This window comes from Cetorhinus maximus, chromosome 1 (genome assembly GCF_964194155.1).
Source record: "Cetorhinus maximus chromosome 1, sCetMax3.hap1.1, whole genome shotgun sequence".
Taxonomy (NCBI): domain Eukaryota; kingdom Metazoa; phylum Chordata; class Chondrichthyes; order Lamniformes; family Cetorhinidae; genus Cetorhinus; species Cetorhinus maximus.
In genome coordinates this window covers 101,683,487-101,700,927 of record NC_135879.1, presented here as the reverse complement: position 1 = coordinate 101,700,927, position 17,441 = coordinate 101,683,487, and the positions used below count along the sequence as shown (strand labels likewise).

At 40.7% G+C, this 17,441-nt stretch overlaps 1 protein-coding gene across 1 annotated transcript in view; it reads left to right on the top strand.

Moving 5' to 3' along the window:
* The window catches only part of wdr1 (WD repeat domain 1), a 52,316-nt gene that overhangs the window by 19,885 nt on the left and 14,990 nt on the right, over nt 1–17,441 (top strand). The window contains exons 5-8 of the mRNA XM_078544799.1: nt 1,643–1,823; nt 7,486–7,563; nt 12,619–12,699; nt 13,157–13,390. Coding sequence (XP_078400925.1) covers nt 1,643–1,823; nt 7,486–7,563; nt 12,619–12,699; nt 13,157–13,390 — 574 coding nt within the window. The remainder of the gene's footprint in view (nt 1–1,642; nt 1,824–7,485; nt 7,564–12,618; nt 12,700–13,156; nt 13,391–17,441) is intronic.

The following is a 17,441-nucleotide window of genomic DNA, read 5'->3' as shown; positions in this document are numbered from 1 at the left end:
GCTAAATGGGGAAGTGAGCTGTGAGGAGGAAAGCAATGCTACAAAGTGACACAGGTTAAGTGATTGGGCAAGATAGCAAACGGGGATTAATGTGGAAAATTATCCACTTGGCTTGACAAGAGTAGAAAAGCAGAATATTTTCAAAATGTGAAAGGCGAGTAAAGGTTTATCAAGAGAGACTTGGGGAAACTTGTAAACAGGTCACAGAAAATAACATGTAAACAGCAAATAATTAGGAAAGCCAATGATATGTTTGCTTTTATTTCAATGGGGGTTGGTGGATAAGAGTAAGGAAGACTTGATTCAATTATATAGGGCTTTAGTGACATCACACCTGGAGTATTGTGTATAGTTTTGGTCTCTTTACCTAGAAAGAATTTAGTTGCCTTGGAGAAGATGCAACACAAGTTCACTAAATTGATTCCTGGGGTCAAAGGGCTATCTCCTGGGGTCAAAGGGCTATCCTTTGTGGAGAGATGAGAGCAGAATGAGCCCATATTTTCTATAGACTAGAAAAATTAGAGCATGTAGAGGACTTGGGCATGGTGGATGCTGAGAGGCTTTCAATGGCAGGAGAGTCTAGAAGTAGGATAAGGGATTAACCATTTAGAACTGAGAAATTTCTTCATTTATAGTGGAATTCTCAGCCACTGTGGGCTGTCGATCATCAGTATATCAGTCAGTATGTTCAAGACTGAACTTCATGGATTTTTCTTGCTCTGAAAATGATGGGATTTAGGAATAGGACAGGAAAGTAGAATAGATATGAGTTCAGCCATGATCTTATTGAATAGCGGAGAAGCTCAGCATCCATATGGGCTACTGCTATTTGTGTTCTTGCATCTGGGGCAGGCATGAGGCTTGAGGACAACGGTTTTGAAATTGATATGTTGGGGGAATGGAAGCTGATGAGGATAGGGCAAAAGGACTTGGTGGGCAGGTTAGAACAAACAATGTTGAATAAGCTGGAATTCTTAAGGGGCAAAGTTAGCATTGAAGCAAATGAGCCTGGAAAGATTAAAATTGTGGACATTGGTTTCATTGGTAATGGGAGTGAAGTAAATGGGGGTGGAGATGAGTGATGATGAGATGGGAGTAGATAGTCTTGATGGTAGTTAGGATGTGGGATTTGAAGCTCAGTTTGAGGTCTAACAAGACTCAAACTGCGAAATATAAGGTTCAGCCCAAGTGAGGTGACTGAGAGGAGAATGTAGGTGGGGTAAATTGCAGTTTTTTATGGAAGCAAAACATGGTAACTTGAATTTTTTTTAACAATTTTGAGCTGAAGGAAGCTCTTATGAATCCAAGACTTAATCAGTTGTGCAGTCAGACAGTAGCAGTGGCCAGAATAGTGCTAGCGAGAGAGAGAACAGTGTCATTGGCATACATGTGAAAGCTGACTCTTCCATCTGTGAATGATGCTGCCGAAGAGAAGTAAGGGTCAAGCTGGGCAAGAATGTAATCCTGGGAATGTCCAGTATGACATGAGGGCAGAGGAGGAGAACTACTAGAGAAGCTGCGCAGACTTTGTTGGGACATACAGGAATGAAAGCTCGCTGGGCCAGCACGCTGGAGAAGTAAACCACATACACTTATTTGTTTATATTGAATAAGAGTATTGACCATGTTTGAATTATTGCAGATATGGAGCAGTCTTCCAATGGGACACAGGAACTTCTGTTGGATCGCTTACCGGCCACAGCAAAGTTGTAAACAGCATAGCTTTTAAGCCAAATCGACCTTTCCGAGTTGTGACTGGCAGTGACGATTACAGCTGCGTGTTCTTTGAAGCACTTCCTTTGAAATTCAAGTTTACAATTAATGTAAGTGACCTCTTATAATTGCAAAGCTGTTATGAAATGTTTTAGTGAACACCAGTCTTGAGCTTTGCAGTGGAGTTGTCAAAAATTATAAATCCAACATGATACAAAGTTCCTGAATTTTAAGTGGTTTGCAGTTTCATTTTTGTAGAGTACATTAGGTTCATGTAAGTTTTATTACATATTTGATAAGTTGCCTAGTACTTTGCCTGTCACGCTTGGGAGTCATATCTGTATACAGACATGAGAAAGTTGGCAGATGATAAGTAAAATCAGAGAATTGAACGTAGGGCTCAAAGATTGATGTGAGAGAAATGGGTTTCAATTCGCAGGATGCTGGCAGAAGTACTGGGGAATGAAGAGCTGTACAGTTGGGAGCGGCTTTATTTGAATTTCTTTGGGACCAGTGTCCTGGAATTGTAAAACCAGGGTTGTAGAGAGGGCTTTAAACTAAATAGTTAGGGAGGAGATTCACATGAGGGGTGACTTAGAAAGCTAATGAGAGAGGATAAGGCAATAGCCAAGAGCAGATAATGATAACCAGAGTGTGACAAAGAGATAGAGCATATATACATACATAAGAATGCACTAGCAAGTAGGTTAATAGAGAAAAATTATAGAAAGACAGGATTAAAGGCTCTTTATCTGAATGCATACAGGGTATTTGTAGCAAGATGAATGACTTAACAGTACAAATGGAAATAAATGGTTATCATATAATAGCCATTACAGAGATGTAGTTGCAAGGTGACCAAGGCTGAGACCTGAATATTCGAGGATATTTGACATTTCAAAATTATGGGAAGGTGGCTCTGTAAAAGGATGAGATCAGTACAGTAGTGAGATGGTCTTGGCGTGAAAGATGATGTAGAATCAGTTTGGGTGGAGATAAGAAATAGCACGGGAAAGAGGTGACTGGGAGTAGTCAGTTAGGCTCCCTACCAATAGGTACAGTGTAGAATAGAGTATAAATCAAGAAGTAATGGGGGATTATAAGAAAGGTATTGCAATAATTGTGGGCAATTTTAATCTTCATATAGATTGGATAAATCAAACTGTCAAAGGTAGCTTGAGGTTGAGTTGTGTATTTCTGTTAGCTTCTTCGAACATTATATTCTGGACCCAACCAGGGAGCAGGCTATTTTAGACCTGATGATGTGTGATGAGACAGGATTAATTAATGATCTCATAGTAAAGGATCCACTAGGCAAGAATGATCATAACATGACAGAATTTCACATTCTGTTTGAGGGTGAGAAACATGGGTCTTAAAGTTAAAGGCAGTTTCAAAGAAATGAAGATGGAGTTGGCTAAAGTGGACTGAGAAAATAGCTTAAAAGGTAAAATGTTAGAGAAACAGAGGCAGATATTTAAGGGGATATTTCATAAGTCTCCACAAAGATCTATGTCATTGAGAGACGACAAGAAGGATGAACCCTCCATGGCTAGCTAAGGAATTTGCAAATGGTATCAAATTGAAATAAAAGTTGTACAATGCTGCAAAAATTAGTGGCGCTCCAGAAGATTGGGAAACTTTTAGAAACAGCAAAGGATGACTGGGGGGAAAAAAAATCAAGAGGGTGAAATTAGAATGTGAGAGTAAACTAGCAAGAAATATAAAAACAGGAGCTTCTGCAAGTGCATAAAAAAGAAAAGAGTAGCTAAAGTAAATGTTGGTGTCTTAGAGGGTGAGACGGGGCAATAAGCAATGTGAAACCAGGAAATGGCGGAAACTTTGAACAAGCATTTTGCATTTGTCTTTGTGTTAGGCACAAAAAGCATTAGTTGTAATCTTCCAAAATTCCCTTGCTTCTGGACAGCACCCAGTAGATTGGAAAACTAAAAATGTAACATTCCTGAGGGAGACTGAAAGCAGGAGACTATAAGCCAATTAGCCTAACATTTGTCTTTGGGGAAAGTTCTGGAATCCATTCTTAAGAAATAGTAGCAGGACATTTACAAGATCAGGATACAATCAAGCAGAGTCAACATCATTTTATGAAAAGGAAGCCATATATCCCAACTTGTTATATCCTCAAAAGAACCCTCTAAGTAGAGTGGGTAAAAGCGAACCAGTACACGTGATTTTGGATTTCCAAAAGGCATTCGATAAAGTGCTACAAAAGGTTACTGCTTAGGATAAGATCTCATGGTGTTGGGGGTGATATATTAGCATGGATAGATGATTGGCTAACTAACAGGAAATGGAGATGGGATAAATGTGTAGTTTTTAATTTGGCAAACTGTAACTAGCGGAGGGCCACACAGATTAGTGCTGTTTACAATCAAAAACTATTTACAATCTACAATAATGACTTGGATGAAGAGACTGAGTGTTTGTAGCCAAATTTGGAACAAAGGTAAGTAAGAAAGCAAGTTGTGAGGAGGATCTAAAGAATTTGAAAAAGGTTAGATAGGTTAGATAGGACAAAAATTTGGCAAATGGAATATAATGTGGCGAAATCACGTTCCCACTTTGGGAAGAATAGAAAAGCAGAATGTTATGTAAATGGTGAGAGACTGCAGAATGCTGCGGGACAGGCGCATTTGGGTGTCCTCGTACATAAATCGCAAAAGGTACATAAATTGCAAAAAGTTAGCATGCAGGTACAGTAAGTAATTTGGAAGGCAAATGGAATATTGACCATTTATTGCAAGGGCAATGGAGTGTCAAAGTAGAGAAGTCTTGCTACAGCTGTACAGGACATTGGTGAGACCACACCTGGAGTACTCTGTACAGTTTAGATCTCCTTATTTAAGGGGGAATATGCTTGCTTTGGAGACAGCTCAGAGAAGATTCACTTGGTTGATTCCAGGGATGAAGGGGTTGTCTTGAGGAAAGGTTGAGCATGTTGTGCCTATACTCATTGGTGTTTAGAAGAATGAGTGATGATTTATTGAAACAGATGCTGAGAGGATGTTTCCCTTCATGGGGGAATCTAAAACTAAGGGGAACAGTTTCAAAATAGGTCTCCCATTTAACACGGAGATGAGGAATTTCTTCTCTGTGGGTTGTTAATCTTTTGGAATTTACTACCCCAGACAACAGTGGAGACTGGGTCATATTCGAGGCTGAGTTAGACAGTTTTTATCTACAAGGGAGTCTAGGATGATGGGAAGCACGCAGGAAAGTGATGCTGAGGCCACAGTCCGATCAGCCATGATCTTATTGAATGGCAGAGCAGCCTCAAGGGACCAAATGGCCTACTTCTCCTATTTCTCATGTTCTTCTGCAATAAGCTTAAAAGTACATAACATATGAACAGAATTGGCTGGCTAAAATTATGTATTCAGAAAACAAATCCCAACTGATGTAGAAATCTTATAAATCAAGCAAAGCAGCATGATTAGAGATTACTAAGGAGATGTAGAAATAAAGAATCTAGAATAAGCATTCAGCTGAGCTTTGGCTGTAAAAGAGATGGAAACTTGATAAAATTTCTCCTAAATATTTATGAACAGCGTTCTGACTGTTAACTTTCGCCACTAAGTTGAAAATGTGCTAGTAATGAGACTTGATAATGTTAAAAATAAAATTTGCAATAACTTAATTTGAATTTGTTCAATGGAATTTGTTCAAAACAGGGTTTCACATCAGAGGCGTTTTGCCAGTTTCAGATTTGAACTTATCCCAGAATCATCACTTTCAACTGAAGAAATTCCATGTAGTAGGGTGTAGCTCTTAAGCATTTATGCCAGCAACACCCAAATTTTAGGTTTGACAGCAACTGCTCATTCACAAAGCATATCAAGACTTGTTGTTTGAGTTTCTCTCCCCCTCCCCCCTCCCGTTGTCCACGTGTGTCAAAAATATTGAGAACTAACCTTCAAGTAAACAATCCTCAAAACAAAGTAAAGCATAAAAGTTGGAATTTTCCCTTAATTTTTTTTGCAGTAACTTGGCATAAGTTATGTTCCAACAGTTGATTTAAAAAAAAACTTTTTACATGTGCAAAAAGTGATATTTTGAAATTTTGTAACCCTCACTTATTTTAAATTCTGAATTTATGCAGAAATTTTTGTACTTTAGCATTCCAGTGATATTTTGTTAAACAAGCTGGAAGTGAGTTTAATATTTCGCTGTCCCTGTTCTAAACATTTTGCACTTGAGCATATTAACTAGCCTCCCTGGAAAGAAGCTATTTGTATTTTTACTCATACTTTGTACTTCTAACCATTAAGGAAGCTGTCAGCTAATATGAATGTTTAAATCTGTCTTTATAAAAACTGGTTAAATAAGAATCTATAACTTTGCTTTGTTATTTAGGAATTTGGTTGTACATGTATTTTGCTGATTTGGTAATTGTAGAAGACAGTAATGGGCTTGGTGAAATCATCTCTGGCTGCGTAACTCATGAAATTAGAGGAGTCGGAAAGGTGTTTCTGTTTAAATACTTGAAATTTGTCCAGCTGTGCACAAAACTATGGACTATTATAGAAACCTATCTGGTTCACTAATGTCCTTTAGGGAAGGAAATTTGCCATCCTTACTTGGTCTAGCCTACATATGGCTCCAGATCTACAATGTGGTTGACTCTTAGCTGCCCTCTGAAATGGCCTAGTAAGCCACTCAGTTCAGGGGCAATTAGGGATGGGCAATGAAAGCTGGCCTTACCAGTGATGCCCAGATCCCATTAAAGAATTTTTTTTTTAAAACTCCTACACAAAGGGTAGTAGAAGTTTGGAATTCTTCCATAAATGGCAATTGATGGTCAATCAGTTAGATTTAAAATTAAGATTGATGGGTTTTCCTTAGCTAACGGTATTGTGGGCTATGGGGCATAGGTGAGTATATGGAATTGGGTTATAGATCAGCTATGATCTCATTAAATGGCAGAACAGGCTCAAGCAGCTAAATGGCTTACACTTGTTCCTATATTCCAGTGCTCTTCTGGCCAGCCTCCACCTTAAACCTTCTGTAAACTTGATCTCTCTGTATTCTAACTTTTACCAAATGCCATTCACCCATAACCCCTGTGCTTGCTGACCCACAGTAGCTCCCAGTTGGATTGAGTGGAGGTTTTTTTGTGATGGAATTATTCAGGTTACATTCCTTTGTGAATGGGGCAATATCTGGGCATTTCTTTCATTTATTGGGTAGATGCCAGTGTCATTGCTGTCCTGGAACAGTCTTATTTGAGGTTCATCTAGTTATGGAATGCAGATCTTTAGCACTCAACCGTTTAATGTAATTTGAATTGGCTGAGCATTCACAAATATGATGAGAACCTTGAGAAGCAATAGAATAGAAACATAACTCAGCACTTAACTGAAGATATTTGCAAACGTTTTGACCTTGTTTCTTGTAATAATTATTGGCATTCCCACCATATGTTGCTTGCCATGTGGATAGGGAAGTTTCTATGAAAATTTTTCATTTTTGTCAATGTTTAGTTGAGTTTCATTTGTCCCAGGCCATCATAGTGTTGGGCTTCTTTCCCTATTTCATTCCCAATATTAAAGGTATTTAATGGTATGGAGAAATCTAGAATTATTCACCATGTGTTTTACTGCCTGTTTTGTGGCAGATATGACTTCTTGTTGTGCAAAATTTATTTATGATCTTTGTGCTACTTCAAAACTTGAAATCACAACTACTAAAAAAGTGTCTTATCTCGTACTTATGAAATACATTTTCTGGACTTGCTTCTCTGATTCTCCACAGAACCATTCAAGGTTTGTTAACTGTGTGCGATATTCGCCTGATGGGACCAAGTTTGCTTCGGCTGGTGCAGATGGGCAGGTAAGAATAAACATAAATTATTCTAGAGTATAGTATCTCATTTCTGAGGTTGCATGTGCTCACTGCTTACATTGCTTCAGGGTGAAAATTTCAGTGCTATGAACTCTGTCTCAACATGTCATTAGATCAGTTTCAGCTTCCTGAATTTGCATGCTGACAAAGGGCAAATTTTGTATTGGTGATGGTAATTTTTAAAAACCTCAGTAGCGGTCCAGTATGTACGTTCGTGAAGGCACAGTATTTAATCTATTAACAGTCACAATTTGCGTCAGTGGCTTTTCAAGAGTAAGGTAAGCCGATCTAATTACGATACAGTAATGGGATCTGTTTCTTTAGTTTCAATAAAATCTGGGAAATGGCTACTGTGAATGTTAAATTATTTATCCCAATTCATGTCTTCAGCGAAGTGGATTGTCATTCCTCTATGATGTGAACTACTTAGGGGAAGAAAAATATACGTTCAGCTGTGCAGATGACAACACTTTAACAAATTTGTGTTTACAAGGAGCATATTTATGCCGTGCATTGATTATAGTATCTATGCAAGTATCATGCATATAGAAATATAATAACAGATATTTTAAAATGTGATCATTGGTCAGTCAATATTACACCCAGCTGGCGCTCTTGGCCGAGTAAACTTTTCTTGCTTTTCTAATATATTAATGTATTGTTAAGATCATAATTGAAAATATTTTCATAAAATGCCGCTGTACACTTTAAGCACAAACCTTGCAAATGTTGGCAATATAATGTATTTGTCGAACGACAATCATTGATCCTGATTGACAACAAAAATAAATATTTGACTTTACTATCTCAAAGTAAACAACAATGGGGAGGCATTGGCATAGTGGTATTGTCACTGGATTAGTAATCCAGAGACACAGCGTAATGTTCTGGGGATGCAAATTTGAATCCCACCATGGCAGATCTAAAAATCTGGAATTAAAAGCCTAATGATGACCATGAAACCATTGTTGATTGTCATAAAAACCCATCTGGTTCACTAATGTCCTTTAGGGAAGGAAATCTGCCGCCCTTCCCTGGTCTGGCCAACATATGACTCCAGGCCCACAGCAATGTGGTTGACTCTTAAATGCCATCTGAAATGGCTGAGCAAACCACTTGGTTTTATCAAACCGCTAGAAAGTCAAGGAGTGAAACTGGACAGACCTCTCAGCATCTACCTAGGCACCGGAAACTACAGCAGCAAACTCAGCACGATCAACCCTGAAGAGTCCTCCTTACTAACATCTGTGGGCTTGTGCCAAAGTTGGGAGCTGTCTCACAGGCAAGTTAAGCAACAGCCTAACCTAGCCATACTCTTGGAATCATACCTTACAGATAACGCCCCAAACACCAACATCACCATCCCTGGGTATGTCCTGTTCCACTAGTACGACAGACTCAGCAGAGGTGGTGGCACAGTGGTATACAGTCAAGAGGGAGTTGCCCTGGGAGTCCTCAACATCGACTCTGGACTCCAAGAAGTCTCATGGCATCAGGTCAAACATGGGCAAGGAAACCTGCTGATTATCACGTACTGCCCCCATCAACCCCCTCCAGCCCCACCCTCAGATGATGAATCAGTAATCCTCCATGTTGAACACCACCTAGAGGAAGCACTGAGGGTGGCAAGGACACAGAATACACTCTGGGTGGGGGACTTCCATGTCCATCACCAAGAGGGGCTCGGTAGTACCAGTACAGACTGAGCTAGACAAGCCCTAAAGGTCATAGCTGCTAGACTGGGTCTGCGGCAGGTGGGGAGGAAACCTACAAGAGGCAAAAAAAGGAATTTGACCTCATCCTCACCAACCTGCCTGCCGCAGATGCTTCTGTCCATGACAGTATCGGTAGGAGTGACCACCACATAGACCTTTTAGAGATGAAGTCCTGTCTTCATATTGAGATTACACTCCATTGTGTTGTGTGGCACTACCACCGTGTTAAATGGGATAAATTTCAATCAGATCTAGCAGCTCAAGACTGGGCAACCATGAGGTGCCTTTGGCCACCAGCAGCAGCAAAACTGCAAAACAGCAGGAGGACATGCCAGGAACAGCACCAGGCATACCTAAAAATGAGGTGTCAGCCTGGTTAAGCTACAACAGAGGATTACTTTTTTAATTCATTCATGCGATGTGGGCGTTGCTGGCTAGGCCACCATTTATTGCTCATTCCTGATTGCTCTTGAGAAGGTGGTGCTGAACTGCCTTTTTGAACCGCTGCATTCCATGTAGTGTAGGTACACCCACAGTACTGTTAGGGAGGGAGTTCCTGGATTTTAACCGAGCAACAATGAAGGAACGGCGATATATTTCCAAGTCTGGATGGTGAGCGGCTTGGAGGGGAACATCGAGGTGGTGGTGTTTCCATGTGTCTGTGTGCCAAACAGCATAAGCAGCAAGCGATAGACAGCTAAGCGATTGCACAACCAACTGATCAGGTCTAAGCTCAGCAGTCCTGTCACATCCAGTCATGAATGGTGATGGACAATTAAAACAACTCATTGGTGGAGGAGGGCTGCACAAATATCCCCATCCTTAATAATGGGGAAGCCCAGCACATCTGTGCAAAAGATAAGGCTGAAGTATTTGCAACCATCTTCAGCCAGAAATGCAAGTGGATGACTCATCTCGGCCTCCTCCTGAGGTCCGCAGTATCACAGATGCCCATGTTTAGCCAAGTCGATTCACTTGACGTGAAATCAAGAAACGTCTGAAGGCACTGGATGCTGGAAAGGCTATCGGCCCTCACAATATTTTGGCAATAGTACTGAAGACTTGTGCTCCAGAACTTGCCATGCCTTGTGCCAAGCTGTTCCAGTAGAGGTACAATGCTGGCATCTACATGGCAATGTGGAAAATGCCCAGTTATGTCCCATCCACAAAATTCAGGACAAATCCAACCCAGCCAATTACTGCCCCATCAGTCTACTGATCATCAGTAAAGTGATGGAAGAGGTCATCAACAGTGCTATCAAGCGGCAATTGCTTAGCAAGAACCTGCTCACTGATGCTCGGCTTGGGTTCTGCCAGGATCACCCGGTTCCTGACCTCATTACGGACTTAGTTCAAACATGGACAAAAGAGCTGAACTCCAGAGGTGAGGCAAGAGTGACTGCCCTTGACTTCAAAACAGCATTTGACCGAATGTGGCAAAATTGGAGTCAATGGGAATCAGCGGTGGGGGGGAAAGCACTCCGCTGACTCGAGTCATACCTAGCACAAAGGAAGATGGTTGTGTTTGTTGGATGTCAGTCATCTCAGCTCCAGGATATCACTTCAGGAATTGCTCAGGGTAGTGTCCTCGGCCCAACCATCTTCAGCTGCTTCATCAGTGACCTTCCTTCCATCATAAGGTCAGAAGTGGGGATGTTCGCTGATGATTGCATAATGTTCAGCACCATTCATGACTTAGATACTGTCCATGTCCAAATGCAGCAAGACCTGGACAATATCCAGGCTTGGGCTGATAAGTGGCAAGTAACATTCGCACCACACAAGTACCAGGCAATGACCATCTCCAGCAAGAGAGAATCCAACCACCGCCCCTTGATGTTCAATGGCATTACCATCACTGAATCCCCCACTATCAACATCCTGGGGGGTTACCATTGGCCAGAAACTGAACTGGTCTAGCCATATAAATTCTGTGGCTACAAGAGCAGGTCAGAGGCTGGGAATAGTGCGACGAGTAACCCACCTCCTGACTCCCCAAAGCATGTTCACCATCTACAAGGCACAAGTTAGGAGTGTGATGGAATACCCCCCACTTGCCTGGATGAGTGCAGCTCCCGCAACACTGAAGAAGCTTGACACCATCCAGGACAAAGCAGCCCGCTTGATTGGCACCACATCCATAAGCATTCACTCCCTCCACCACCAACACACAGTAGCAGCAGTGTGTACCATCTACAAAATGCACTTCAGGAATTTACCAAGGCTCCTTCGACAGCATCTTCCAAACCCACGACCACTACCATCTATAAGGGCAAGGGCAGCAGATAGATGGGAACACCGCCACCTAGAAGTTCCCCTCCATGTCACTCACCATCCTGACTTGGAAATATATCGCTGTTCCTTCACTGTCGCTGGGTCAAAATCCTTGAACTCCCTCCCTAACAGCACTGTGGGTGTACCCACACCACATGGACTGCAGCGGTTCAAGAAGGCTGCTCACCACCACCTTCCCAAGGGCAACTGGGGGTGGGCAATAAATGCTGACCCAACCAGCAAAGCGCACATCCCATGAATTAATTTTTTAAAAATATCGTGTCACATCCTTTAAGTCATGCAAAATATGCTCCCTACCCCCTTATTTAAGCATAAATTGACATTTCCTAGCCATTTATTGGGCCCAAAATCTTGCACCTAATTTGCATGGCTGGCACCATGTTGCTTCTCATTTTTTTGATCGTGCCTGGACTGCTGCCTGCAATTGGCCACAAATCAATTTACATATACAAAGGTTATGTGTCTGCTTCAGTTCCCTTTTGCAATGTGTGGAAAAACTAAGCTCTGCAGTTTTGACTAGTTTTTCTGTTTGGGGTGACAGTTGGAGGCTACTGAATAAATGGTAAGGAAAGTTGTGCTTTCAAGAGTTATTTAGTGTTTCACATAGTTTTAAGATGAGTCTTTAAAGCTACTTTTTAACAAGGTTTTAAATCAAATTTGGAATAGCAGGCTTCATTTTGAATTATAACTTGCGAAGGACTTTCTGTGTTAGTGCAAAGCACCAACAGATGCTGCGATTATGTAGTGTCCAATTTTTTGTTCTGTACATCAATCAGGCTTTTCTTGTATAGGTAATTTATTTTAACTAGGCAGGGTGGGGTGGAGGGGGTTAGATGTATTTTGGCACTTTTATGTTTTTTTCATTGTTGTATTTATAATTGTCATTCAGTTCACAGGTCTTATTTAGATATCTCGACGTACAAATGCAATTCAGAGATTTGTGCAAAAATTCAATATCTGATTTTAAGCTTTTCTTAATACTTCTGTATTCCACTTGATGTACTCATTGATTTGTGTATATTTTTCAAAATAGATTTTTGTCTATGATGGGAAGGATGGAAGCCAGTTATTTGGCCTTGGAGGTGACAGCGCCCACAGTGGAGGTGTATATGCTGTAAGTTTGTTTTAAGGCCCACCAGTCTGTTACATTAGGCTTAATTGAACTTGCAACTGTTCCCATTATCATTTACTTAAAAGCTAGTGTTTGTTGCTTTGTATAACTTTGAAATGCAGCTTAACTTCAGAACTGAAAGACAAATATTAAATGAATAATTACAGATTTTTATTATTCCTCTTTCCTGATTGCTGATTTGATAAAATTCTGGTGAATTAGCTTACTATTGTGTTTTTATTCACCTTAGTTTTTTTTAAAGGAATACATTGAAGCTGTTGTTGCTGTAGAGAAATCTTGATCTTTTAGCTGAAAAGTTCAGTTCAATGTGCAGTTTGAAACTTGTATATGTATGTTGACTTCATTGTAATTTTAGCAACTATTTTAAGCTGCCAGCCAGTTAACGTTTTAATTGGTTGAAACACCATATTTTAATTTCTATGTTATTTGTCCTCCACAGATTAGTTGGAGCCCTGATAGTAAACACCTACTTTCTGCTTCTGGTGATAAGACTGTTAAACTATGGGATGTTGAAGCCAACACTGCAGTGACAACATTCACTATGGGCTCTGATGTAATGGACCAACAATTGGGATGCTTGTGGCAGAATAATCATCTGCTGAGTATTTCACTTTCTGGCTATATCAACTATCTGGATAAAGCAAATCCCAGCAAGCCTCTCCGTGTTCTCAAGGTATTGAATTGCTATTCATGGGTTGGATCCAAGCACTGATATCTGTGGTGTTGGGAGAATGCTCTCGTCATGGTGTCTTGGTTCAGAGGTGCTAAACTTTTTTTTTGTGACCCTTGATTTTGGCCATTGATATGTTCAGGAACCATTTGTAAATTGTCGTTAAAGCAGCTGTAAAGAATTACTAACACACTGACCTATTGTATGAAAAGCTGTTCTACTCAAGAAGTAATTATTTTGGTACTATACCTAGAATTATATTTTCCTTGCATGTTTACCATTCTTGTGCCAGAGTTTTGTTTTGTCCTGGATTAAAATTGCATACTTTTCATGGCACCCTCCCATAAAACTAGGTGGGAAGGAAGTAATTTTAATGTGGGCCTTGATAAAATACAGTGCTTGGGAACACTTTATATTCTCAAAAGTTGTACTTGTGCTGTTTTCCCTTTGGTCCCCACTCTTGGTCCCCCTTTGCCCCAAGCCCCCTCGAATTAAAAGTTGCTTTGTTAACTCTGAAACACAAAGACCTGAATCTTGTGAGCAGCGTCATTGCCGAGTTGTTGTTGCAGAGCTGCTGTTCTTGAAGACTCTCCTGGCTCGACTCTTGTGCATTTAAATGCGCAGCGCGCCATCCCCTGGGTAACTCCATCAGAGCAGAGTAGAGTCAGGGGAAGATAGGACACAGCCCCTTTTTACGGCACAGGTTGCCGTATGATAAGTTTAAAGATCCAATTTTTGAATGTTAGCGAATGGATAATTGAATCGAATGGCGAGGTTGGCTGGAGGGTGGTACTCGGGCCTGTTTGTGGGGGTGTAGTTAGGGGGGGAAAGTTGGTTATGCAGTGGGGGGGGTGTACGGCTGCAGGGGCTGCGGTGGTAGTCATGTCAGAGGGATGATTGGGGGTGTCAGTTGTGTAGTTACCCAGGTGTTATACCAGGTTTCAGTCTGTCTGCTATTTCCTTGGTAACTATCCAGGTACATACAGTGGAACTGTCAGAGGTCTCCAATTCTAGCTTAGAGTCAGAGAAATTCGTACAGGGTCCCAGGGAGCAGGGAATTTCCCATCAGAAGTTTAAACTCCCTGGGCAATTCCCACATAGGTACGCAGGACCCCTATGCGCATCTTCAGTTGTACGTTCAGTCTCTTTTCGATCAGGAAACCAGATTTGGCCCATGATTACAAATATTACAAATGCTACAAGCAGGCAAGCAAATTCATCTTTAAGGCACTGTTGCAAAGTAACCGTTAAAACATATCCTACAGTATGTTGCAAGTCATTGTTACTCAATTAACCCTCCCAGCAGCAAATCAAGCTTCATAACTGAGAGCTTGTTTGTTTAATTAGTCTTCCGTGCATCGCCTATTTCCTCCTCCGAGGAAAAATTATGTTAGTGTGTATTGATTTCCCTCAAAAGGGAACCGAGGAAAGGTTCCACAGTACATTTGTTAGTTTCTACATTTGCACTGGTTGGCCCTGGCTGGCTGATTTTCACAGCGCCTTTTGCCTCCAGTAGCATGACAGCCTTTGTATCATGTGGGCTATTTGATCTTTTCAGTTAGACTTACCCTAAGATTGCAATTCCTATTCTGCCCAGCTATTTATCAAGCTTTGGAAAAAGAACTAGCACAAACTTGCATAGGAACATCGGACTTGGAGCAGAAGTAGACTATTCAGCCTTTTGAGCCTGTTCTGCCATTCAGTAAGATCATGACTAATCCAGTTGTGGTTCGAACTCCACTTTGCCATCTGCACCATTACCCCCGCCCCCCTCTCCCCCATAGCCCTTGCCTCCCTTGTCTATCAAAAATCTGTCAAATTCAGCCTTGAATAAATTCAATGACCAAGCCGCCACTGCTTTCTGGGGAGGGGGATTCAACATATTAACAACCCTTAGAGAGAAAAAAATTCCCCTCATCTCTGTCTTAAATGGTAGACCTCTTACCCGTAAACTGTGTCCACTGGTCCTAGTCTCTCCCACAAGTCAAACATCCTCTTGATACCTACCCTATCAAATCCTCTCGGGGTCTTATGTTTCAAAAAGATCATCCCTCATTCTTCACCTCTTGCCAAAGTTTCTTTGGCTGAACCTCCTAAACCCAGAGCCTCCATCACCTTAAACGAGCCCAGCAGTTTCCAAAACTCCACTAATTGTTTTGTGACTTAAGAGGATGCTGTGTTGCATATAAATCAGGAGAGTCATACTCTGGAAGCTGGTTCCGGAGATATGATTCTGAGAAGATCTTTAGCCTGTTATCAGAGAACTAAGAGGGCGTTTGATGGTTGGAAGGAAAAGTGGGGGAAGAATGGAAAAACATTCTCAAAACCAAATTAACTGCTTTTCCTGTTTGCTTCAGGCTTGTTTTGCCTATGCAGTCTGTTTTTATCCAGTCCTGAGCCACCGTACCCTGAGTATGTTAGCTTTGTGCACAATACAATGAATTAGCTTAATTCTAAAAGGTACCAAAAACCTTTTGTGTGTTGTTTCTGTGTATTAAACACAGATTTTAGTACGCTAACTTTAAAAGGATGGCTGCAGTTCAAATATTTAGAATACAGGCTAGAGCTGAAATAGACCAAGTGTTAGGAATGGATCAGGCAGCAGTCGGAGTAGGGGTGCAGGGGGAGAATGGATCTGGTAGGAGTATGCGTGCAGTGGTGAGGAAGTTGCAGCTGGGGTTGGGGATTCTAAGCTACCTATCTTTTTTTCAGTGTTGTTCCAGCAGTTTATATGCACATCCTTGTTTGTCTATTGGTCTAAAAATATGCAAAATTCAAATTTAAAACTTCAATTGCCTAGTCACAAGCACATGGAAATTATTGCATGAAGCTAGTTTTTTGTACGTGACAGCATGCGTCTGAGTCAAGATGTTCTTCCTTAATTTGCTGTGATTTTTAAATATTTTATCCCATTATGTTCCTACAAAATCATTTTTACTGAAGATTAACTTTATGAAGAAATAAACCCTCTTGGGCTCATGTTACTATTTATATAGAGATTATTATGACCAGAATTCTCCTGAGCCATAAAAATTGGAGAAACATTGTCCTTCAACAGAGGACATTGTGGAATATAATGCTATGATTTGGCTTGTTGACGCTGTTTTGTATGTGTTTGGAAGATTATTAGTAAAATGCTCTCTGTATGTTGTGGAAATAATTGTTTCTTCCAATATATCTTGTATATATTATAATTGGTAATACTTGTCATTTAAGAATTTTTACCATTAAAACTCAGGAAAAGTTATTTCATTGTCCACCAAGGGCCATTCATCCTGCAAGAAAATCGATAGTTTACAGAGGAAGGGGTTATGTTATCTGTAGGTTTCGATACTCTTAGTTCCTGACAGAGCGAATAATCTGAAATAATGTAAAAGATGTTCTGCCTGCCAACAAATGAACAACATGGTATATGAATTTCAGTACCGGTGCAATATGGCTCACTTATGCTTGCTAGAAGCTATGTGTATTCACATGCAGCAACCTGTCCTCTGGGGGCAAAAGGAACACTCCAGGCAATTGCACATTTTTGAATTAAACAAAAGCATGGGGGATAATAGTTCCCTGATGCATTCTCCATGGAAATGCCTCGACCAATCAGCGTCGACTAGCCAACCAATCAGCACCTTTTTCTCATGCTATATAATTTGTTGCTCCCTTTGCATCTGATGAGTGCAAGCTAAAAAGCATTGACATCATGTCTCTCTTATTCAGCAGTGCATCGTCTGAAATAATGTTCTACTGCTGGGTCTGATAACTTTAGCTTTACAGCAGGCATTTGGGGTTTGCCATGAATCACTGTTTTCACTTTGGTAATGTAATCCCAAGAGGGTTGTTTAATTATGTGACCTCTTGGACCCAATAAGGATCATGAGTAATTAGCCTGTTTCCAAAAAAACTGAGCTTTCATGTAACTCTAAGCCCAAGAGTAAACTAAGTTTTCTTAGATGGGTATCACCGTGGACCTAGCTGTTTTGGACTGTAATTAAACCTTTGAATCTCCCTGAAGCAGATTCAGAAGAGAGAGGCTAATGGAATGATATTGAGCACCATT